Source organism: Symsagittifera roscoffensis, chromosome 2 (genome assembly GCF_963678635.1).
Source record: "Symsagittifera roscoffensis chromosome 2, txSymRosc1.1, whole genome shotgun sequence".
Taxonomy (NCBI): Eukaryota; Metazoa; Xenacoelomorpha; order Acoela; family Convolutidae; genus Symsagittifera; species Symsagittifera roscoffensis.
This window is the reverse complement of record NC_087063.1, coordinates 48,474,092-48,500,317: the sequence shown is the minus strand read 5'-3', so window position 1 is coordinate 48,500,317 and position 26,226 is coordinate 48,474,092. Positions and strand designations below refer to the sequence as shown.

The following is a 26,226-nucleotide window of genomic DNA, read 5'->3' as shown; positions in this document are numbered from 1 at the left end:
TTTCTGTTTGCCAGAAGTTTTTTACCGAAGGAGGATGTTTCATATTTACTACATCCTTTTCGGCAAAACAAAAAATCGCTAGATATTATCAGAACATAGCCAACTGACAGTTGGAAAAGAATATTGAACGCACGGAAACTGATAAAAAACTGACTTGTTTTTTCAAGAACCTTCAACTTCTAGATTTCGATGAAAAAACAGGTGGCCTTAAAGCTCTTTGATTTTGTAGAACATTTTATGATGAACGCTTTTTAGTTAAAACTAACCCAATTTGAGAAAACTGGATCAATACGTAAAACTTTTATTTCGCTGGGAAATCTGAGAATTAATTTCCAATTAATTATCGAAATTAGTCATCGACCACGATTTTATTGACCTTTACAATTTTTGCTGTTCGATAGTGGAGTTTGCCTTCCCTTTAAAAAAGGAAAAGCACTGAACTTAAAAAGAAATCACAAGTCAAGCCGCGAAAAATCAAAATTGAGCGTGAAGAAACTTTTTTTCTGAAAAAAAAAATCAGCAAGACCTATATAAGAGTATTCACTGCGTTACTTAGTCTTAATTAAGATTTCGGCAGAACAGATTAGTAGAACAGCCCAGGTTGAGTGTATAAGACGCTCGGCCTTCAATACAACGGTAATGGGTTCGAAGCCCGCTTCGGTCACGTTTGTAGGGGGTCATCCGCCTCCTCAAGGGGCCAGCTAAGCGAAATCAATGACATCTCTCTCGCCAAGAAATGTCAATAGTTAGAACGTTATATTTAGGGGCTAACAAAATAGGTAGAAAAAGGCTTTTTAAAAGGGCTTCAGGTTTTTTTAGGTAAAACTCCAGTGCGCGCCAGTGACTCCATTCATACAAGAATTTTGATTTGTGACAGAAGTCAAAAAAATTTCATTTTGAAAAAATGCAGATGCAAATAAGCTTCTAATCTAAGCTAAACCAAATAGCATTGCAAATAATCTAAGCTACAGAAATTGTCAAATCAATGTTATAGAAAACCTGAACTGAACTTTTGGTAAGTTTTCGTTGAGAAGCTTTAATAAACAATTCTGAATAGAGCAAAAAACAACGGTCATTGAAAAAGTCGAATTGATATAGCTATAGTGATTCTCATAAAAGGTCTACTTTTATACATGACATACATTTTTACAAATTTTATACATTCAGCAATAACTTATAATCTTTAATCCCAGGCACCAAGAGTTTTTATTCCGCTCATAGGACGGTGGCTGGGTGAACTCGGATAATCTGTTATTCCCGCGATGCTCTTCGACTTAGAACAGTTCAACGCATACTTCACAAAATCTCGATGCTCCTGGTCAAGAGTCTCTCGAGCCAAAAATTTCGAACCCTTAACTTGCTCTAAACGACTCAAAAGTTTGCTATTCTCCTCGTCAATGTGCTCAAACTGTTTTGTTCGGTTAATTCCTGCACTATGGCATCGTTTCTGAGGAGGTTTATTTTGTGCCCCTGGATATAGCGGTTTGCGATGGGGTTTCTTAAGCTTGCCCAACAATCGCTCATTCTCGCGATCGATCTCTCTGGCCCTAAACGCGGATACACTCAAGTTCTTTTTCGGCTTACTTCTCGGTCGCATATTTCTGCTAACTGAGCTGAAACAGTTGCTTTCAGTGTCATCGTTGTCCAGTGCCAAGACATGTTCGAGAATCTTCGAAATATCAGTTGCGTCATTATTAGGATTCAGAAGTCTAGTCGATGACGGGATGCTGCTTCGGTTCGTGTTTGAGATGCTAGATTTTGGTCTCGGATTAGTGGCAACAACATTTTTAGTTTTCTTCGTTGGTCTCAAGTTCTTTGGAAATAAAGGTGGACAATTCTGCTGTTTTGCGTACGAAGAGGAATCTTCAGTAACTGTTTCATCATCTGAAGCGAGAGGCGAAACGTCAGTCAACTTTCCCTCATCTTCGCTTCTCGCGGACCGAAGTCTGATTCCGGAAATACGCAGTGATGAATCTAAGTTATCTTCGTCCTCTGCAAACTCAGAACTTCCAGAGGATCTTAGAAAACTTTCGTCATCGCCGCTTCCATCGTCTTCATCAGTCAGAAAATCGTCTTCATAATTGGCGCTTTCTCTAAATTCTGCAGCCTCTACTGGTCGGGAAGATTTAGTAAAGGTTTCGTTGAGTTGTTCAGTTTCAGGCGAATCAAGGTTGTTTTCGTTCTCGAAAAACTTAAGATCAATGCTCTTGAAGAGCTCCTTATCAGTGTACTTCTCGTTTGAATGAAAGCTATGATTAGATGCTGTGCTACTCATTTTCGACCTGAAATATTGTCTCAGTATGTGGTACACTTCTAAACGTCTGAAGATATACCCATGCTGCTTCTACCAAAATTGAACAAATTTTGCCAGGGCAAATACTGTAAATAAAGTAACAATCTGATTATTAAATTTGAACTCTGGATAACCAAAAAGAAAGCAGTAAGAAGAACAACATTCTCGAATGTTCTCATCTTCTGAAAACTTATGTATCACTTCCAGCTTATCCCCCACCAATAACTCAATGCCGTCAGAGTCTTTACATGGAATCTTTTCTGAGTCACCGTATCCCAGATCTGATTTTCTACACCAGTCAACCGAACAGGGCTAAATATAGCCCCAAAATTCATTGGATCTTTAAGGACAATGCTCACAATTTGGCCGAAATCTATTGTCATATGTTCAACTTGTGCTTGGAACAAGGTATTTTCCCGGAGTTTTGGAAGCTTGCAAAAATATCTCCCTTGCCTGTAACTGTGACATTCGACCAGAATGTGAAAAATGCAATCTCTGCAGAATTCGGAATTTTAGCAGCAAGCCTTCCGGATTGGTGGTTTTTAAGAATTAAGGGTGTTTTTGGAACGTTTAGCCAAACGGTGAGGGCTGGAATATTCTGGTATTTTAAATTTTCAAAAATTCGAATGATGACGTCACATTTCTGAGAAATGCTGAAACGGCCATTTTAACAAAAAGCGAGTGAAAAACAGAACAACTTTTATCTGCGATTGCGAACAGTACGAAAATCGAGATTGGAAAACGACAACGAACTACAGAATAGCAGAGAACGTTCCGAGTTGCAACTATTGTGCTGCTACAATAGTTGCAAGGCCGTTGCGAACAACGGTGAAGGGTAAGAAGCCAGCCTTCCGGATTAGCAAGAAATCGAGAACAAGGAGCTTGATTCAGCGGATTCAAGAATCCGGAAGGGTCTCGGGACGGAAACTTTTATTGACTCTGTGCCAGTCGGTCATATTTGGAAGTTTGACCTTGAGAGGAGCAAAAAAAAACACTTGATTTTGGAGTGAAATTTAATTTTTCAAAATTTCGAATGGAACCTGTCATGCACGATTTTCTCGCGAGAACTGAAAATCAGAAAAAGAAGTGAGAACAATTTCAGAACAATTGAGTCGCACACGCGGGAAAGTTGTAAGAAAAAGCAGTAGGAAATTGCTATTCGCAATTTCCATCACTATAATAATCGAGAGTAGAGCTGTCCCATCTGTGACAGAGACGAGAGCATTCCCTCGAATTGGATTATAGCGACTGGAGTATTATTCGGAACTGGACTAGAGTGAACCTTCGGTGGAAAGGTGGACAGCTTGAGTGTCCTAATGGTTCACAAGAAAACTATTGTCTAGAGTATAAACTCGTTCTCATTGTTAAAACTATAAAACATTAGACTCATTTAGTTACGTTATTTAATTCTTGAGTTAACTACCGACTGGATTATTTCCCACTTCTTGAGCGTGCTACTATGTGAGTACAAATTTAAATTCCTAGAGTGTGTTTTATGATTGTTATGTTGAGGTAAGGCGAGTTTTAGGTTGATCCATCTGAAATGGATCAAAGTTCCACTGTCTAATAAAAAAGCAACTTAACGGATTGTTCCAACCCGGTTTTTAACGGCGTTCATGTATTTTGGGTATCTAGAGACCTAAGTATGGGGACGTTTCTAATTCTAGAGTGGGGGGATATTTTAGTAGTAGCCTTTAAGCTGTAACGGGTCGTAGTCTCATGTCACAAACGAACCGAACTGGCTCCGACCGTTCTTGAGGTAGAAAAACACAAGAGATAGTGTCCCTGACCCTTGAGCCAGTGGTTATAGGGCCTATTTTTCTTAAGCCTCATGTGTGACTGCAGTAGACGAATGTTACATAGTGTTTTTATGGCGCTCCTGGGTGTTTACGACATCAAGACTACGGAGTCGAACCCACTTGAGACAGCTTCGGGCTGAATGCCCATTCTAGAGTACCGGCGGTACGGTTCGACAGGAACGTGCAAACCTTCCGGTTGTACCGTGATAGCTTTTTAAGAAAACTCAAGAAAACTTCCTGGTACGCTCTCCGAACCGAGTAAAGGGGGGCAAATAGGGGGACAAAAACACGAGCAAAAAGACAAAAAGCAAAACAAAAAAAAAACCAAAAAAGAATAGAAAAAGGAACAAAAACCATAAAACGAAAAAAGACAGTGACTTTGACACCAGATCAGTTGGATCAAACCTTTATATTAATTAAATAGTATACCCATACTGTTTTATAAGTTCGATCGTTTCGATCAACCTAGCAATTTAACCCAGTAACCGTAATAAAGTGCCCGAGTGTGGGGCGTTGTCAAGGGTTTTCAGATAGTTTGGAACTTAGCTGGACAACAAGGAAACTTGACTGGAAGAGGTGACCAGCCGAGTGGGAGGGTTGTTCAGGAGTACCTGAGCTGAACCAATAGGAGACTCGACTGGAAGAGGTGACCGGCCGAGTGGGAAACTGGTTCAGGAACACTTGAGCTGAACCAATAGGAGACTGGACTGGAACAGGTGACCAGTCGAGTGGGAAAGCAGCCAAGAAGGATTTGACAGTTCTCGAGTTCTCAAGTTGGGCAGAACGGGTATCGTTAGAATCCACATTACATTATAGGAGATAAGTGTAAAATTGGATAAGCGAAATTCCCCAGTTTTGAGGAACGTTTTTACTTGAGCAGGCCTGGAAACAGGTCTACGGTTTTCTCTTGAGAGGTTTAGCACCCGGCGCTTAAAGTAATTTTTAGGCTTAAGAAGGGGGCTAGAAAGGGGGGAGGTTAGAAGGGGGACTGGTTAGGCTAGAGATGAGCGGTTGCAAATTGTAAAAAGGGGAGAAACTAGAGTAACTAATTAATCGACATCGTTGACTTAGTTACATTAGCCATAACACGCGTTGGTGATAATAGGTGAATATCCAAAATTCAACTCGAGTTAAGACTGGTACGCTGGTTGGTTTGGTAGGGGGGACCGGATATAGACAGCTTTTGTGATACCCCATAAGATCACTAGTGGGGGGAGGAAAACGCGTGGCAATTAGGTACCAGACATTTTTTTTAGACGAAAGGTAGACATTGGTCACCTTTGAATTTCAGGTGGGCTCATTTTTCTGTTTTTATTATTTTTCTCACTTAGATTTTTGTTGTGTTTGGTTTTATACGAACAGGTGATCACAAGATACCTGCGCACCTACATTGAAATAGAAACAACCAAAAAGAAGAGGGGGGTCAGCATTTGGCTTTTAAGAGAGGGTTTTTGGGAAAATTTTACTAGAGCTTGAGTGGTGGTACAAGGTACGGTGATTCAAGAAGACCCTACAACGAGGAAGACACTCCGTGACGAGTCTTGGGACAGTACCGAAGAAGTCTTGGGACAGAGCAGTCTTGGGACAGTGGTCTTGGGAAGGGGTCTTGGGACAGTGGTCTTGGGACAGGGTCTTGGGACAGTGGTCTTGGGACAGGGTCTTGGGACAGTGGTCTTGGGACAGTGGTCTTGGGACAGGGTCTTGGGACAGGGTCTTGGGACAGGGTCTTGGGACAGTGGTCTTGGGACAGGGTCTTGGGACAGGGGTCTTGGGACAGTGGTCTTGGGACAGGGTCTTGGGACAGTGGTCTTGGGACAGGGTCTTGGGACAGTGGTCTTGGGACAGTGGTCTTGGGACAAGGGTCTTGGGACACTAGTCTTGGGACACTAGCCTTGGGACACTGGTCTTGGGACACTGGTCTTGGGACAGTAGTCTTGGGACACTAGCCTTGGGACAGTAGTCTTGGGACACCAGCCTTGGGACACTGGTCTTGGGACACTACCCTTGGGACACTAGTCTTGGGACAGTAGTCTTGGGACACTAGCCTTGGGACACTAGTCTTGGGACAGTAGTCTTGGGACACTAGCCTTGGGACACTGGTCTTGGGACACTACCCTTGGGACACTAGTCTTGGGACAGTAGTCTTGGGACAGTAGTCTTGGGACACTAGCCTTGGGACACTAGTCTTGGGACAGTAGTCTTGGGACACTAGTCTTGGGACAGTAGTCTTGGGACACTAGTCTTGGGACAGTAGTCTTGGTACAAGGGTCTTAGGACACTAGCGGAGAGTACTGTGATAGTGACGAATAGTCTTGGGACGGTATAAAAATTGAAGTAAAATTACAGCAAGTGTGTCTTAAGACAAAATAAGACAAATCGAAATAGGTACGGTTGAGACCACATTAAGGGAAATTTTTCAAAGGTTTTATAAAGAGAGCTACAACAAGGTTTTTAACACGTTGTACAAAATTTGTTACCTCAAAATTTTTTTTTTGTTTTATTATTTTTTTTATTCTTAGAATAGAATCGTGTATATAACAAAATTGTAAATAAAAGCAGTTGTAAATAGGAATAATGAGGCGGAGTAGGGTACCGGTGCTCGAAAAAAGGTCAAGTGGATCAAACACGAAATATAATTCATCGCTGCGCGGAACGACATCAACAGGCCCAAAGATAACAAAGAAGAACTTTTCAGTTAACATGGTCAGTACGAGGAGTGGCACCGAGAGCAAGACACGAGAAGATGTGGGGGAAAAACAGGTGGAGCCCACAATCGAAATCGACCTAGAGACACCAGACCAGAGCGTAGATGAAGTGGAGAAGAGGACAACGGAATCCACACCGATGCCCCACGTGGAAGACCAAAGTCCAAAAACCGTGGAGTTTTCACGAATAGACGCATTGGAAGACACAACAGGCAATACCCGAGAGACTGTGAAAAACGACTCTCAAGTGAAAAAGACATCCTTCACAGACAAGTTTGCAATGATGGTCGGACTCAAATCGAAAGAAAACGTGACTGAAGAACCAAAAACAGAAAGAGCACGAACATTTGGTACAGTGAGCACGAAAGCGACAGAAGCCGGCCAGAATGAGGAACAAGCTAAAGCAGAGGCTACGGCCGAAGAGAAACCGACGGCTGACCATGAAGAGACTACCATTGAGCTGGGCGACTTGTTGGCGAAATTAAATCAAATCGACAAAAGACTTAAGAACAGTGAAGAAGACAGAGAGGTGATAAAAAAGGAGATAAGATACAACAAGCACGAGTATCTAGACAGTTATTTTAACCTAGCTAAGGCAACAGAGGAGAGACTCAAGGAAATGTCAGATAAGGTAGAAGCCACCAATGAAGAACGAGAAAAGAACATCAAAACAGACATGCAACAGTTGAAGAACCGATATGATGATGTCAACAGCCAATTAGGGAGCCTGGAAAGGAGAATAGACACAATGAGCAAGAGTCAAGCCGAGAGTTCGTGTGCAATACAGGCGAAGTTGGATGCAATCTTGAGAGGTTCTACTCCACAAGAAAGACCGGCAGCGGATCGTACGCAAGGCACCAGAGTTGACTTTGTAGAACCACAAAGGAACAAACGGCAATCGACACCGTTGCCCTTAACCAGGGATGCGATAAGCATAGCACCAACAGCTGCGAAAACAATAATGAAGAATGGAACGTCGAATACAACGACTGGTCCGGGAGATGCAACAGCTAACAGCAACACAGGACCGGATGCTATGACATGGGCCAGCACTTGGGAGATGATGAACAGGACTCTAGAGGCCTTCGCCACGAGGAACACTGACTCGAGCGACAGGAGAGAGGGAAAAACAAGAAAGACATTCAAGAAGCCAAAAGAATTCAAAGACGACTCCGATGGATGCATTGACACTTGGGTGGAAGTGATGAGATTACATCTAGAACAAGATAACTTGAGTGACGAAAGACAAGCATGTACAGCCATACTGAGCAACTTGGAAGGAACGGCATTAAAATGCGTGGTCGCAAAGAAGGAGGAAGAACGCGACACCGCGGACAAGATCTTCGAGATATTGCTGAATCGATTCGGGTCAGGCATGAAGGGTCACCAAGCGATGATGCGATTTGAAAAGAGAAGGCAGAGGGACGACGAGTCAATAGATCGGTTCCTAGATGACCTCGAGAGCTTGAGAAGGAGGAGTGACCCAGAGGAGTCGACAAATAGACAGAACTTTAGCATTGCCTCGAAGTTCATCGATGGGGTGAAAAGTGATGACTTAAGGACAATGTTAGCAACATACTACACATTGTCGAAGGACAGCGCACCCACCCCAGAAGAAATGAGACAGAAATCAAGAGAATACATGCTGATGAAACCTAAGAAGTACTCATATTCTGAAAACAGGAACACGCAAGGGGGAAGCCAACCCCAGAGGTCATCATGGTACAAACCTAGAGATGATATGGACAAGCGCAGATCATGCGCGAACTGCGGGTCAGCGGATCATCATGTGGCTGACTGCACAACGTACAAACAAGGCATGAAGAGCCTAGGTTATGCACCGGATGAAGATGATATGAGCCAGATGGAGGAACACGAGTACTATAATGGCTTAATCATCAAGATAGGCGCCAGATGCTTCTTCTGTAACCAGGAGGGGCACTTCAGAATGGATTGTCCCTTGTTCTGGGAAGCGGTCAAGGACCAGAATCACCCCAAACATAAGTTGGCATTAGCGGCGGTGGAGAATCAGCGGAACAGGCAAAACGAGTTTGAATCTAGGAACTTAGGAGCACCAAACACCGAATTGCCGACGAAGACAGTGAAAGCTGTAACACATGTTAGCGGTGCGTTAGAGTCCGCGGCCGGGAGCTCTCTAGAGATAAATTATGAGAAAGCGGCGACGGAAGCAATTGCCAAAGTGAAACAAGATCTGGCTGCGAAAGAAATAGAGCAACGACTAAAGTTGGAGATCGAAAGACAGAATTTTAACGAAGCATTAACCGGATCGAACTCAGTACCAGAGGCTAGAACGGGCTCAACAAAGAACGGGAATTGTAACACCGTGAAAATGGTGACAGGTAAACCTTTTGGAATATCGAAAATCGGAGCAAGAATAATGTCGATAATCACAGTGGGCGGCCACGAAGTAACCAGAAACTTGAGCGAGCCAAGCGACCAGACGATAATGCACATTGACGTGTATGCAGACTACTTGAGTGGAATAAGTCCACAAACGACTTCTAGAGCGCTCAGAGCACTAGTCACGAGAGGGGGCAGCAAGTCGGTACGTGTTGATAATAGGTACACTGAAGCTTATGGTCCACACGAGGTGATGCTAAATATAGATGGAATCAACATCTATACCAAGACGATGATAACATGCGGCGAAGACCTAATTGGACAAATCTATGTAGGGAAAGAAGAGTTGAAAGTAAGATCGATCGGACACTGTGCCATGCTTGAAGAAGATGCAATGCACATCGGGACGGAAGCAGACGTGACAGGGCACGTGCTAGACATAAATGGCAAAAAGACTCAGTTGCGTGGATTACTTGACACGGGAGCAGTCTTGAGCGTCATACCAATCGAAACATGGGAAAAGATGGGCTTTGACAAAGGTGACTTGATAGACTCGAGAATACGGCTGTCAGCTGCAAACAAAGGGGCACTACGGGTGCTGGGCAGGACGCCGATAATAGCCCTCAATTTGGGGGAACGTAACCTGTGGATGAGCTTTATCGTGGTAGAAAACCTAGATGAATCTGACCAATTCATTTTGGGCAGAGACTTCATCAGGAATTTCGACGTAACGATTGATCTAAATAACGCAATGTTCAGGATACGGAACCCGGATAGGAGGTACGCAATCAAACCGGTAAATTTAATAATGGCAAATGAGAACAAAGCACCGGTATTCTTGAGTAGGAGAGTGAGGTTAAAAGCTAATGAAGCGGCAATCGTAAGCTTGAGGATGAAAAATTATAATGAACTAAGTGACAACAAGCAAGTGTGTATAGTTCCAAATCCTAATAGTCAAAGCGCTGCTGTTTTAGGAAGATCATTTTCGATAACGAAGAGCGGCCTCTGCGTCAGTGTCTTGTTGAATACCCTTGATATACCGATCACGATACAGAGAGGGAGGAAGCTGGGATATGCTTTACCGGTTAAAACTCGATATGAAACAATTGAAAACTCAAAACAAAATGAAGTTGTTGATTGTCCCAACCACAGGGACAAAATTTGTATCTTGAGACGATTGCAGAGAATAAAAGATTCTTCAGGTCTTATCAAATCACTTAAGTCAGAAACGGACGATGGGCTTTCGAGCTGTTCGAACTTTCCAGAGCGACCCACACCAGAGGAAATGCAAACTGATAAACCGGTTCTGCCGGAGATTGAACATTTAAGGGGCAAACTGAAAGATGAACAGCTCGAAGCTATCAAGGACGTACTAGAGCGGAACGAGGAGGTTTTTTCAAGGCATAAGGCGGATATCGGGTGTTGTAATTTTGTTGAACATGAAATAGAACTTGAGGAAAACGCGGTACCACACAGGGAGGGGGCGAGGCGCATGACCCCACACAAATCGGACGTGTGTAGAAAAGAAATCGAAACGTTACTAGAGTATGACATGATAGAACCATCCAAGTCACCGTGGGCGTGTGGAGTAGTGATGGCCAAAAAGAAAGGCGACCAGTTAAGGTTTTGTTGTGACTTTCGATACCTGAACTCCGTCACGGTGAAGGATGCCTATCCCATACCTAGAATTGATGAGAGCCTCTCGAAGTTAGGTGATGCGAAATTTTTTACGACTCATGATTTAGGCTCGGCCTTTTGGCAGGTACCATTAAGGAAGCAAGACAGGGACAAGACAGGGTTCGCCTGCGAGTTGGGTCTGTTTCAATGGAAACGGATGCCGTTTGGACTCTGCAATGCAACAGCCACGTTTCAGCGGCTGATGGCACACGCGTTGATAGGCGTGACGAAGAAGTACGGCAACCTGGTAATGTGCTACGTGGACGACGTGGTAATAGCAACGCCAACACTAGAAGACCACATCGAGAGGCTTGACGAGGTGTTCGCGTGCATGAAAAGATCGGGGCTGAAGTGTAAACCATCAAAGTGCGAGATACTCAAGGACTCGATTAAATACTTGGGCAGGATGGTAGATAAACACGGTATCAGACCTGATCCAGACGCCGTGGAAGCAGTCCTAACCTGGAAATCACCGAAGACGGAGCACCAGCTGATGAGCTTCCTGGGTTTCGCCAACTATTATAGAGAATTCATCAAGGGCTATGCGGACAAGGTATACCCGATGCAACAATTAATGAGACATAAGGGCAAGAAGTTCACGTGGAACAACGCGGCAGAAGAGTCATTCCAGAGAATAAAGAAAGAGCTGTGTGATGCACCAGTACTGGGTATGCCGACTGAGAAGGGGATGTACGTGCTAGACACGGATGCGTCAGTAGTCGCTATTTCTGGGATTCTCCATCAAGAACAAGAATGGAATGGGAAGACAGTCTTGAGACCAATAGCATACGGGAGCAAGGTCCTAAGTGACACAGAAATGAAGTACGGAGCACCGAAAGCAGAGATGTTCGCGGTGGTCACCTTTGTCGAAAAATACAGAGCATACTTAGGCAGTGAGCCCTTCAAGCTGCGAGTCGACAACCGAGCACTAAGCTGGCTGAAAACGTACTCAATGGACCAGAGCTATATTGGGAGGTGGATAGTTCGCTTGGATGGATACAACATGATAATTGAGCACAGAACACGAGATAAACATCAAAATGCTGACAGCTTGAGTAAGAAGACGGAGTTCTACGAGAGGCAAGAACAAAGAGAGGCGGACAGACCTGAGATCAAAGACGGCTTCTCCTTTATGGACAAAGAAACGTACGACAGTCTTCCACTCACGAGATGGCTGGACAAATCAGGCAAACCGATTGAAGATCATCCCGAATTGCCGAAAGAGCCTCTTGAAAAGACCATCTTGAAGAAAAGCGGAGGGATTCCGATAGGAATAATGCTCAAGTCCAAGATCGTGAGGGAAACACTCAAGGCAAAAGGTTATGATCTCATCCAGGTAGAGGAGGGAACGGTCCGAATAGATGAAGACTTAATGAGGTTGCTTGAGAAACTATCAGATGACAAGCCCGTGATCCAAGGGAAAGGTCAGGAGGCACCGGAACTAACCATACTTCGGAGAGAAGAAACAGTGAACAATACTGACGTCTCAAAAGGAAGCATCACTGATAGCAAGGAAGTTGTGCGATCACTAGTTGAAAAAATCCCCGAAAAAATTCTGGAGCAGACAAAAGTCAGGGATAAGAAAGTAACATTCAGAGAAGAAGTTGAACACCTGGGACTAGATCAAGAGTCCGGGGAGTGGTCCAGATTCATGGAAGAAGACGAAACCGGAGAAGGGAAATTGTCCGGGGAGCGTGAAGAATGGGATGAAGACTCGGATGAGAGCAGCGAAGACCAAGACAGTCTATGCATGATACTGGCGGAAGAGAAGATAAGACAGCACGACAGGGAATTACAGACGGATCCATCTTCAGGGACGTACAATCTGGAAATACAAGAGGTACGAGGTGGTGAAGAGCTCGAGAAAATAGCAGTTTCAAGAAAACCACTAAGGGAACTATCGTGCAACTCAAACGTCAGAACGAATCTGGTACCAGAAGACGACATGAAAATCGTGAAAAGGATGATATGTGTGAAACTGAGCGATGACATCCACAACCCTGGTGAGATGAATGGACAGATCATGGCGCTAAAGGAGCACGTTAAGGCGAGATACAGGCTGTCTGACCTAATAAGGGCCCAGAAGAATGACAAAATGACAAGTAACCTCTCCAAATGGATCCATTCGGAAGTCAAGGAGAAGGGGGAACTTGAGGAAGACAGCTACAAGATCTTGAGCCAGTTCTACAAAGAAAAGAGAGACTTACTTTATCACACAGCTGAAGGGGTGGTAGCGTGCAAGAGAAGAGATGAGGAAAAAATATTACACAAACACAACCTCATCATACTACCACAATTGTACCAAACGGAGGTGCTTTTCAGATCACACGACCAGATGGGCCACCAGGGGATAGATAAAGTACAACAAAGGATACTTCACAGGTTTGACTGGCCGGGAATGAGAAAAGCTTGCGAGAGATGGGTGAATGCCTGCCTAGCATGCCTTCAAGTAAAAGACCCAAGGAAGATGAAGTTTCCCCTCAAGTCTGTCGAGAGTTCGGAATTCAATGAGGTGGTGCAGATAGACCATCAGAAAATCTGCATGACGGAGTCGGGTTATAACCAAATACTAGTTATAATAGATCACTTCACCAAGTTGGCGGAAGCGGTTCCGTGCCAGACAGCCTCAGCAGAGGAGGCATGTGATCACCTGATAACGCATTGGATATCGCGGTATGGTTGTCCAATGACTTTCCAGTCGGACAACGGCAAGGCTTTTGTGGGGGACTTGACAAAAGAATTGATGAAGAGATCACACATTGCTCAAGCACACTCGACGACCTATCATCCACAGACCAATGGGTTGGTAGAGAGACAGAACAGGACACTGGTCAACATGCTCAGGGTGTACTGCTCGAGATACATGACGGACTGGGACAAATACCTGCCACAGGTAGTAGGAGCCTATAATAGTACTAAGCACTCAACGACGGGTATCAGTCCTTTCATGATGTTGACAGGCAGGGAAAGGGCAATGCCTATAACATTCTTCTACCCGGAGTACGAGGGGAAGAGGACGTCACCTCAAGCATACGTGAAGGAAGCGATCAAAAGACAACAAGAGCTAAACGAGCTATGTCGGAGAAACACGGCGCAAGCGCAAATGAGGCAACGCAAGAAATATGACGAAAAGATACTAAGAGCAAAGCCATACGAAGTGGGCCAATACGTGTGGGTCTTCCAAAATGTCATACCGCCCAAGGGAACAAAGAAACTACTCAAGAAATGGAGAGGACCGTTCATGATTACGGAAGTACATCAACAAGGACGGTTCTATCGCTTGAGTACAGGGCGAGCAGCACATTACGAAAATCTGAAGCCTCACGTCCCGTCCCCGGAGGACTGGTGCCTACCAAAAGACATGGAAGGTCTTGAGTACCTGGTGGTGGAACCAGCGTGCGAAGTGAATGAGAAAGGCACTAGAGAGAAAAATGATGGTAATGAGAACTTGAGTTTGGACGACAACGAAAAGATAGAAGTGGAGTCGGATGCAGGTTCATTTGTAGAAGAAGACTGGAACGACCCAGAGCAAAACGAGGTACCGAAGTGGATGGAGCCGGATCAACCAACACCACCGGAAACCAGGACTGGCAATCGTAAGCGAACAGGTATGAGGTACAATAGGTACGGGGATGACTTCTTGATCGATAAGATACAGCCAGACAAGTTGGGCGATGAACTACTAAGCGCAGGCGAACTGGAAGCCGAAGAGGAATGGCAGGTCATTGACGATGGTGGACATTATCCGCAGGATGATTACTCGACGCCAGAATTGGAGACGGATCTCGAGCAGAGTGAAATAGAAAGGAGGGAGAACACGAACTTGAGGATTCTAGAGTGGATGCGTGATGTCAAAGACGAGAGCCGCGAAGGACAAAGCATTCAGCAAATCGATGTATCAGCAGCAAATTACATGAAGACAGAGGACCCTCTTTTCGGATGGACAGCAACAGACAGGCCACTGGACATCCCTAAGGACAATTCAGACCCGACTACATCGACGGGGACGTCGATAAATATTTTTGTCCGGGGAGTGGGGGTAGGACTTACCCACACCGAAAATTTGATGATAAAGAAGCTCAAGGAAGTGAGGGAAACAAGCGGATTGGAACTGGAGGAAGAAGAACCAGAGCCTACCATAGGAAGGAATTTCAAAACGAAATTCGAAATACCCAATGAATACTCAGAGAACATCATGATAACGGATAGCGACTTCATCCTGTCAAACAGGACCAGCGCGATCTGCATCACGGCGGACATGAGTTTCAAATCAAGATTGGAGGCTGACTTCAAAAGAGAGTACCAGAACGTAGAGTTTCTGTTCAGACAGAGGCCAGGACTGGGAGGCATGGCAGCGCTTCCACCGTCAGTGGCACAAGTCCCGGGCAAATACCTCTGCTTCCTAGTAACGAGAGTCAACGACAGAAACACAATTGATCCCGAACACGTGATATTGGCACTGACAAGACTACGTGACTTCATGATTGAAAGAGGAATAGTGGAGGTCTCGATGCCGGTGTACGACCCAAACAGGGGCAAACTGAGCTCGAGGGAATTGTATGCCATCCTACATGTGGTCTTTGCAGAAACAGAGATAATGGTGCATCTTCACAAGAAGTACTACTTGAGCATCGCCTGAGTCGGGTACACGGAGGTATCAGGTCGGGTGTGAGGGAGGAGTCTTGAGTTAGGTACTGGGGTGCGGCGCAGGTAAAGGGATCTTAAGATGTGATTGGCATGACAATTGAATTTTAAAAGAAAGAATTGATGGTGCTAAAACATAAAATGAATCTGCATGTTCTTAAGGGAAATCCAATCGAATTGCTTTAAGTGATATGAGAATGATAAGATTTTAACCATTTGGGTAGAAGGGGGGTCTCTAGGTTAGGAACGTGACATGCTAAGTTTTAATGAGCTTTCTGTTTTCAGATCAAGTTTGAAAAACAAAGTTGAAAATCCAACTACACTCAAGCGAGAAACAGAAAGAGAGAATCTTGATTGAACACGCGATAATACGAATCTACAGCAAGTATTTGCAAGAGAACATTTCTAGAGAATTCTTGAATTGGGTAATACTTGAGTTGGTAAGGTAATTCTTGAGTTGGTAAGGTAATTCTTGAGCTGGTTAACATCTACCTACATACATCCCGAAGTTACAAAGAATGGCAGACCGATTCTGGAACTCCGTGCCCGCGGCTCTGAAGAAGCCCACTCTTGACGAGCTGTACAGACGCTTGAGGGACCTGGACTACACCCAGATAGACGAGAGAATGGCGGTGATGCTGAATGCGATCCTCCAGTTGGAGGACCAGGGTGAGTGCAGGGAGTCTGCGACGGAGGCTGTCTTGATGGTCGGCTACACCACCGAGGGCATATCAAATCGAGAACAGACCAGATGGTTATCCTGGAAGGCGGATGGAGGAGTAAGGGGCTTTGACTTGGCAAGAAATCCTGGCCTGAGTAACAACACCGAACACGGCGCAGGAGAGTTCCCGCTACCGACGAGACCAACAGCAAGATCCACAGGCCAGAGCTCGAGTAAGGTGCCGTCGATGTCGCGAGCGCAACAGACGACCGAGGCATATCCGGATCTGGGGGTTCTAAAGAAAGAGCTCGAGAAGGCGCTGAAGGAAAGGAATAAAGCGAACCTCGATCGGGATCAGGCGAAGCTGGACAGGGAGAAGCTTCAGCTGGAGAGAGACCAGGCAGTCGACGAGCGAGATCAGACGTTGAAATTACTTGAGATGCTAAGGGCTGAACATCAGCAGGAGCTAAGGGTGCGGGAGAACGTCGCGAATCGTGATCAACTGAAGTCGGAGTTGGAAAGGATAGAACAGCGACAACGCGAGCTTGACGCACAGAAGGGAGCCAGGTCAAACGAACGAGTGGTGACCAGCTCGAGGCCAGAGTCGCGCATGGAGGTGGATGAAGCTCCCAGGGCTAGAGGACGGTTCAACCTTGACCGCGAGGCCAGAGAACACATGAGTGAAGGGTTGGAGGTCTGGATACCGAATGACGTGACGCCTTCCTTGCGCAACCTAGAGACACAACCTGTACGTCCTCTGATGGATGTGGTGTTACCAGGATATACCCCAACCTCGACCTCGAGTGGCAGTCAGGTGAGCGGCGCCTCATCGCGCCTGAAGGAGCTAGGCGAGAAATTGCAGCAGCAGAGTCGTGAAAGATCGACAAGGCCAGAGCTTCCCCCAACTTGGAGGGAACAGCCGGTCAGGAATGTCGTGATCGCAAGCTATAAGAAGAATACAGAAGGGAACTACCACAGGCACAATCGGCTGGACTGGAGTGCGGAACAGGGAGCCAGGAGGGACTGCTTCCATGACGCAGCCTGGGTGGAGTATCTAGCGCCACCTCGTGTGCCAGAGGGTGCAGTTCACCTAATTATAGGGGATATCCTGGTGCGGGTGTTGACCCAGATACGGTCACATTGGCAGACAGGAGTCTTGAGTTTCGCTGGAGCTGCCTCGCCACAGATGTTGGCAACCCTGGACATGCTAGGGATGACCAAAGTTTACACAGTGACCCTGATGGTTGGGACCAACGACGTGTCAAGGGGAGAAGCGAGGAAAGTAACGAGGCTGTGCGACAAGATGAGCTGCCTTCTTGAGGAACTGAGGATCCAGATGGACCCCATCCTGTTGACGGTATGCACGGTCCCCTACAACATGATGTTTGATCAGCACGCCCTAGAGATGAACCAGAAGGTGCGGAGCCTGAACAAGGTGATCCGAGACATACACCGAAAGAGTGTGCTTCCTCTCAGGCTGTTGGACATAGCAGAACGTATGGAGAAAAAGGGATTCCCTGAAGACATCTCAAAAGATGGAATCCATTTCGATAGGCCAAGGGGAGCGGAGTGGCTGAACGACGTCTTCCAGGAACACATAAACACGCTAGAGGCGGACCTGCTGGAGACAGCCCAATTCACTTTAGGACCACCTCCCAACCCACCATTCCTTACCTCGAGGGCCTTGGCTGGTCGTTTGGGAGCGAGAGTTGATACTAGAGACAGTTCAAGGAGCAATCAGACCCGATTGCAGAGTGCCACGCCAATGGAGTCGGAGGAGGTAGAGTCATCAACACCTCCGGGCTCGGCGATGTCCTCTGTGGTGGTGGCAGATGGCAGGAGAGAAAAGAAGTCTATGGAGACTGCCCGCTTGAGATATCCTGAGAAGGTGAAGGAACTGGATCTAGAGAGTTTGGAATGCAGACGAGAGTTGGCGGAAACCCTGGGGATCGAACGAGTGTCGCACGAGGATTTGAATAGACATCATTGCGTAGACTGGTTGAAAGCTCACGAGGCGCACTTCTCGAGAGCGAAGTTAATGGAGACCACAGACCTGACTGGAATTCCCACAAAAGCGATCATGGGACCCATTAACTACAGGCCTCTCAAGCTGTTGGGGAGTCCTGGACTTATAATAGAACCTCCCAAGCACCGAACTGGCATCGCCAGGATCAGGTTGGCAACCCCGGCGCAGTTAAAGGTGGTAGACAAGCTACTCAATCCGGGGGGAATGGAATTGCCTGATGCCGCTTACGAAGGTCCGAAGTTGGCAGAAGATCCCAGGTACGGGAAGCCCTGTATTGGCACCCAACTGGCCAAAACTCTGGCAGTTTATGATAGAGCAGATCCAGCTGCTGCAAGAGTAGTCATTGTGGCGGGATCGGACTTCGAAGGAACGTCTCCCAAGTTGTTCTGGCCGGAGACTCTGGTATACTCCTTGCCAGGAGCCGAATTGAACCAAATGTTGACTCTAGTGGTGGCAATAAAGTCGGAGATGCCCTGTGAACCTGAGCTGCTATTGTTTGCAGGAATGAATGATCACCTGCACGCGATGGGACTTCTTGAGCGACTGAAGGGCAAGGAGATTCCGACATCAAGGAAGACATGGGAGGCTATTCAGGCGTTATTTGCGGCGATGAATGAGGTACAAGAGAACGTAGCCTCGAGATTTGGGTCTAAGACGAAGGTGGTGTTTACCACATCCCCAGGATACGCAAATATGCCACCCGCCCTACAATTCGTGTACGCGGTCTTGATCCTGATAGCAGAAGGGAGTGAATGGCGGATTCTGATGGCAGCCCCCAATCGAGAGCTGGAGCCATCGAACTTGAGGCTTTACAAATCAGAATTGCCGGCGGCATGGGCTGACATATCTCATGCACTGAGGGGCTTTTACGGACTGGCCGACGTCCTGATTGTATTGGATGAGGTACTCTTGCTAGAGGTATCGAACTTTGCTAGACAACTCAAGTTCAGCCCAGTCATCGGGGACGACCACCCGGCGATAAACCAGTTGACGGCCAGCCTGTGGTTCCGGGGTATGGATGTGAAAGTCGCAAATTCCACCAGCAGGTCTAGAGGTCCCAGCAACGAGAGAAGAAATGTGGTCGAGACGGAGAAACAGTTAGAATCGATGAAATATCGCTTGACTCAAGAGTATGTCTGGTGGCCATTCCTGACACCAAGGCTGGAGAACGTCACGAATAAAACGAGGGAGGAAGCACCACTCCTCGTGAAACAAATCTGGAGTTTTCTAGAGAAGCAACTGGAGCTAGCTGAAACGAGAGACATGACGGTGGCTAGATTTGTCTCGGCCGCCAATGAAGTGACGATTGGAGGATTTTGGAGAGAGCACGCCAACGGCGAATTGAAGACTAGGAGAGATTACGAGATTCTCAAGTTCTTGAGTCCTTGCTGGGAGAAAGAATTCTTGGCAGGAGTGTTCGGCACCACGGCGACTATCTTCGGAGCCTTCGTACAGGAGATACTGGGCATGTCCATCAGCCTGCTCTTGGCCCTGTATTTGGTTTACCCCAGATACTTGTTCAACATGGGCCCAGCATACATGTTTAGTCGAGGAGTGGAGACACTTCGAGTTGATGGGTATCTGGCACTAGTACTCTTGACCCATGGGGAATTGGTGTCGTTTCATCGGTTAATGGAATATGGAGAACCTCTGTCTATGGGGAGAGTCCACACGAGCATTGAAACCAGCTCCTACAAGTGTGCCGCAGGGTTGAAGACACTGCTGGTGCAATACCTCATGATGCAGAATCGATACATGACGGGTGAAGATGAGAACCCAACCTCGAGAGAAGAATGGGAGAAGGCGAACAGAGGGATGCCTCTGTTGACGGACCTGTGTCTGGCAATGAGGTCGGACCCAATGGGGATAATCCGGGGTCTAGAGGAGGTGGTGACCTGCATCTATGGTCCAGCAGTGACGTACGCGTTTCCAGATCCCCTGGTGATAACGTATCGTCACTCGGTGACGCACTTGAGTCTCATCAGCGTACTGGATGGTACAGCGCTGAATTGGTGTCAGCAGGAAGTGCTCAGGGCGCGTATGAGCAACACGGTACTCTTCGGAAAAGTGAAAGATGCCGAGATGATGGTGTGCAACTTCAGGGGACAAAAGCAATGTAGAATGGGAGGCAAGCGAGAGGGCCCCATTGAAATGTATCCAAAGTTTTGGAACCTAAACCCATTGACGGCCGACGGACGAGAAGTCTTGAGAATCCCCGCCTGGAAGGAGTGCTTTGCACTAGTCAAGAGGGAGCTGGAGGCCATAATGGAGAAAGAAATCCTACCAGCCACCATGCCTGAGTTCCCGACAGTCAGGAGGATGACCTTGGGAATGAATAGTCCCTTGGTGGTTCCCTCCATAATGGCGAAGATGATGACGGAGGAAACGCAGAGGCATTTCACGGATGGCTGGGATCCCCTGTTCATCGGCTACACGGCGGTAGTCTACTTCCACACCAGCGAGATGAAGGTAAATTCGTGGACGACGCAAGCGAAAAAGAGTAGAGGTTCGCAGCCCCCTGGATATGAAGTGCGGAAAGTCTTGAGGACTCTTGAGAAGGAAGGACTTGAGAATATGCTACCCATATGGGATGATGGCAGGATGATCGTGATGGAGGGGCACGTCGCATTGGTGGACGAAATGAAATTTGCCACGAGAAAATACAAGGCACCCTATGGCTTGGAACAAGTAGAAGTGACACAGGAGGGAACAGAACTAGATGCAGCAGGTCAACTGCATGTAGCCCTGACGGAATATAAAAAGCTGGATCCTACGACACCGTCACCCCTGTCTGTAGACACGCCTGGAGACAAGAGGAGTGGACCCGTTGAGGATCGATTCAAAAGAATTCTCGAGCGAAGAAGAAATGAATCAGAGGAAGAGAGTATGGATGAAACTCTCAGTGAAGCTGGAGAAGACATGGAGGTGGGGAATACGCCTGAACCAGGGCCATCAGGGGAGGAACTCACCACTCAAGAGCTGTTGAAAGACTTGAGCGAAGAGAATTGGACAGATACTGCCACCCCACCTCTGAACCCGTCCCCGCGGAAGAACCTAGAGTTGCCATTGGCAGGTGAGACCTTCAATATGGGGATGTTACTCTTGAGCTCGGAGGAAAGGGAGAAGAACACGTTCGAAGGGAATAGGGACATATTCTTGGGATCTCTCGAGGATGACGCTTGGCAGGAATTCCTGGAGGAATTCAATCGAGAAGTGGGCAGCGAGACGACGCTGGACAAGTTCAAGAAGGAACTGTGGGACGCAGTAGTGAGATTCGGGGAACCGCTCCTGATAGGAACGGGCCTGGATGAGAAAGCAAGAAAAGAGCTGCTGAACAAGCTAGTGGAGCTGAGGAACGCACGATCGAAGACTAGAAAAGAGAAATGTGAGGACAGCTCTACTCTGAAACAAAAAGCTGTGGATAAAATGGTTGATGATATAAAAAGGGATAAGGTTGAGACTAGTAATATGATTAAAAGTACTAATATCCTTAAGGCTCGAGCAGGTGGGAGGCAAGAGTTGGAAGGAGTGGATGGAGAGGTCGAATCAATGATGATAGCCACAACACCCTCGAGCAGAGATGTGAAGACTCGCAAGAGGAAGAGAGAAGTGGAAGGATGGGGTAGTCCTTCAGTGGATGCTGTTTCGGAAGGAAACTTGAGAGAGACGGCGCCCATCGTTTTGGCTCGATGCAAGACGGCGGCATACAAGAACAGCTCGGAGCTCAGGAAACCACTTGAAGTAGAAAAGGAAATAGAGGTTTCCGCCAGTTCGACGTCAGAAGAAGACTTCAAGCCTCAGAAGATAAACGTGAAGAGAGGTTCAACGAACGGACAGGTAGGGGAAGTGGAGATCGGCAAAGAATGGATCTCGAAGGCACATCAGGACATGGGCAAACAAGTGACGAGTGATCCATTGGAGAGGAACAAGACGAGGAACACTTCCCGGACGTGGTGGGTGGCCCTCGAAACATTGAAGGAAATGGAGGACTGCTTGAAGAAGTTGGACAGTGGAATAGCTCGCAAGCGGCGCAATTGGGCCACCCAGCAAAAAGCCGAGGTTAATAAGATAGAGATGGCAAGTCATCTGAAGAGGTCCTGGCAGAGTTTGTTGAAGGATCATTTTGAAGAGGCGATGAGGACATCCTCATCAGCACCGCCACTAATGGCGAATCCCTTCGTTAGAACTGCGGGACAATTAATGTTCACCTGGAGTCTGGTGGGAATAGAGTTGGAGACATTGACCTCGTATGACAGGCTGAAGTTGGGAAGCAAGAAGCTAGAGGTGTATCAGGCACTGATGCAACACGTGGCCAGGGACAATTCAGGCTTGAGCCTGGCTAGAAGAAAAGATGCCACATGTTTCTTGAGATGGATAATGTCAATGATGTCTGATAGCACCATCCTGGCATGCCACCAGAGAGCAAGTGGAAGTAAAACCATGGAGAAAAGAGTCTCAACGATCATCTTGAACGTATATCAGAGTACAGGAATAGAGAAAGAAGATGGTTCCAGACTATCCTTAGAGAACCATCGAAAGCTGGACGAGGTACGGAGGTTCTCTAATAAGAAGTTCGAGGAAGAACATGATGTTCACCGTAACCTGGCCTCGTCAGAACAGTACTCGAGACTCAGTGAGAAGGGGGAATACCAATATGTGTCTGGAGTGATGGGAATAGCCTACAATCCCTTCTTAGACTCGGAAGCTGGAGGAGCCCACAGAAACCATGAGGTAGCGGAGCTACTGAAGTTTTGGACAGAAAGAATAATGGAAATAGACGCGGTGGAAAAAGAGGGGCCGAGCCTGGGCCTGATTCTTGAGAAAACACCAGAGGTGATAAGCATACCGCGCTCAAACAAGAGAGTTGAAGTGAACATGGGCGGTGGAAATGGCTTGTTAACCACGAACTTGGGAGTGATATGGAAGCTACTAAGACCCTCCTGGTGTCCACATCCCCATGCGAGTCTAATCGAGGAAACCACCGAGCGAGTGAGGTTAGCACCAACGGAAGATGAAGATCTGGCGAAGTTGAGTGTGCTACATAAGCTAATCACGCCCCAGATGCAAGAGCCAAGCGAAAGGACGAGCGACCCCGGGTCAGCAAAGAAATTGGAGCCGGGTAGCTGTCTGGATTCGACGTGTGGGAACGGAGAGCACATCTGCGATGGACGGTCATGCGTCAGAATACTGTCGTTTCAAAAAGAAGACCTGGTCACTTGGTTCGAAGACATCACAGAAAGGGAGAAAAGTGAAGTGCAAATAATAGCGGAATGTTACGCGAGAACCACGGTGAATATAGCGACAGCTCTCGGATTCTTCTCGAGAATGTGTGGTCTGCAGGCACTGGAGAGACTGGAATCTGAACATCATTTAGTGACGGCGTTGAGCGTAGAATCATGGCCCGGGGTGTTGCAGGTGACTCAAAAACACATCCGGAGCTGGAAGGTTGGTCTTGAGGCGGAAATGGGATTTCCCATGAGCGAAGCTTATGGCTTGCCATTGAACGCGAAATCGCTGATAGGGTCAATGATGGCCAACTTGTGCGGAAGTCACTACCCGCTACACATGGCGATGGTGGAAGTGTCCAGCCAGAGAATACTGGTGGACAAGGCCTTCTCAGTGCCCAAGTGCGTGAGGTTGGCTCGGATGTCGCATCACTCGCACAAGTTGTTGAGAAAAATCAAAGGGACAGTACCAAAAGAATTGAGAGATGACTTAAGCGAAATCTGGGGAGAAGATCTTCTGAAGTTGGAAAGAGAAAACACAAGCGATCACGAGAGACAAAACGTGATCGGAAAACCTGTGGGAAGTACTCCGAACCTGGAAGATAACGACACGATGCACGAGAAAATGATGGAGCTTGAGCCTCTCTTGGAAGCCTCAGGGGAGCGTAATCTCAGGAGCATTGAGATCTCTCATGGGGAATGCCCATGCCACTGTTTGGCACAAACGGTGTGGTATCCAGATCACAAGAACCTTTGCCTGGTGTGGGATGTGGAAGAGATTCGGTCGATCGGACTACCGGATCACCGGCAGAAGGTGACGCTCTTAGTAGTGAGTACGATGTTAGCTCTGAGATGGATAGAAGAGAATATAACGAAGTATCGGGAGGCGACGACGCCAACGGCTGAGTCAATATACGCGATAGACTACAGCAGGAGACTCGAGTTGTTTGAGACTGCGTGCAAAGTATTCGCCATACCGACGGAAGTCAGGCACGTATGGAGTCGCTTGAGGTACTTTCCATGGTTTCGGGCGACACTGACGTCTTGGTTGTACATGACAACGAAAGATCACATGAGAAAACATCAAAAAGAGTATCGACAGTTCCAGGCCGAGATTGGGCCGGAAGCTTTCAAGAGACCCCTGCTAACCCATCGTAATGCGATCACGACAGGATGGAAAAGAGTGGGTAAGATGTCTAGAGACAATACCAAAGCGAGGGAGTCGATACTAGAGGAAGACCTGGCGAAGAACGTGAGCTTGAGCCTGCACAACTCCTTTTGCTTGAACCGAGAAGCTAGGGTGAAGGCACTACTCAACCAAGCAAAGAGGTTGCAGGAGCAGAGAGAATGGATGCGATCCTATGAACAGCTGAAGGCTTGGGAGGAGATTGTGATTAGTTCCGATGATGAAGAGGAACTGTTGAGACAGTTTGCCGCATCTAGCACTTCAGGATGCAGTACCTCCAAGGCGAAGAGTACGAGATGAATGGGCAAATCGGATGGATCTTGAGTCTTGAGAGGGAAGGGGGGCTTGAGCGTGGATCCGAGTGAAACTTGGATTCACGAAAAAGAAATTTTAACAAAGCAAATATTGTTACTAATATACTATATTTATTATATAAATCGAATTGCTGCATGACAATTTCCTGATTGAATAGGACAAAAGAGATTTTAAAATGATTGGCTTGAAAAGCGAAAATTCAAGGGTGCAGGTGTATGCAGATTTTGGTTGCTGTTTAGCAATAGTGTGAAAATTTTAAATGGCTGTGAATTTTGGGGTGTAGATAAGCTTAAATCTGCTGCAAACTTCTGTAAATGACCACTGGCACTGTATCTTGAGCAACACTCGGTTTTTCTGGGACTCACTGGCAGAAGACAGCGCGCGATGAGGACATCGATCTCGAGTCCGGGGAGTATGTGCCAGTCGGTCATATTTGGAAGTTTGACCTTGAGAGGAGCAAAAAAAACACTTGATTTTGGAGTGAAATTTAATTTTTCAAAATTTCGAATGGAACCTGTCATGCACGATTTTCTCGCGAGAACTGAAAATTAGAAAAAGAAGTGAGAACAATTTCAGAACAATTGAGTCGCACACGCGGGAAAGTTGTAAGAAAAAGCAGTAGGAAATTGCTATTCGCAATTTCCATCACTATAATAATCGAGAGTAGAGCTGTCCCATCTGTGACAGAGACGAGAGCATTCCCTCGAATTGGATTATAGCGACTGGAGTATTATTCGGAACTGGACTAGAGTGAACCTTCGGTGGAAAGGTGGACAGCTTGAGTGTCCTAATGGTTCACAAGAAAACTATTGTCTAGAGTATAAACTCGTTCTCATTGTTAAAACTATAAAACATTAGACTCATTTAGTTACGTTATTTAATTCTTGAGTTAACTACCGACTGGATTATTTCCCACTTCTTGAGCGTGCTACTATGTGAGTACAAATTTAAATTCCTAGAGTGTGTTTTATGATTGTTATGTTGAGGTAAGGCGAGTTTTAGGTTGATCCATCTGAAATGGATCAAAGTTCCACTGTCTAATAAAAAAGCAACTTAACGGATTGTTCCAACCCGGTTTTTAACGGCGTTCATGTATTTTGGGTATCTAGAGACCTAAGTATGGGGACGTTTCTAATTCTAGAGTGGGGGGATATTTTAGTAGTAGCCTTTAAGCTGTAACGGGTCGTAGTCTCATGTCACAAACGAACCGAACTGGCTCCGACCGTTCTTGAGGTAGAAAAACACAAGAGATAGTGTCCCTGACCCTTGAGCCAGTGGTTATAGGGCCTATTTTTCTTAAGCCTCATGTGTGACTGCAGTAGACGAATGTTACA

General features: G+C 46.5%; 1 protein-coding gene across 1 annotated transcript in view; it reads right to left on the bottom strand.

Annotated features, from left to right (window-relative positions):
• Nucleotides 1-1,072: 1,072 nt before the first annotated feature.
• The window catches only part of LOC134839864 (cilia- and flagella-associated protein 97-like), a 47,515-nt gene continuing 22,361 nt past the window's right edge, over nt 1,073-26,226 (bottom strand). Inside the window, exon 2 of the mRNA XM_063855490.1 lies at nt 1,073-2,282. Coding sequence (XP_063711560.1) covers nt 1,184-2,282 — 1,099 coding nt within the window. The 3' untranslated portion in view covers nt 1,073-1,183. The remainder of the gene's footprint in view (nt 2,283-26,226) is intronic.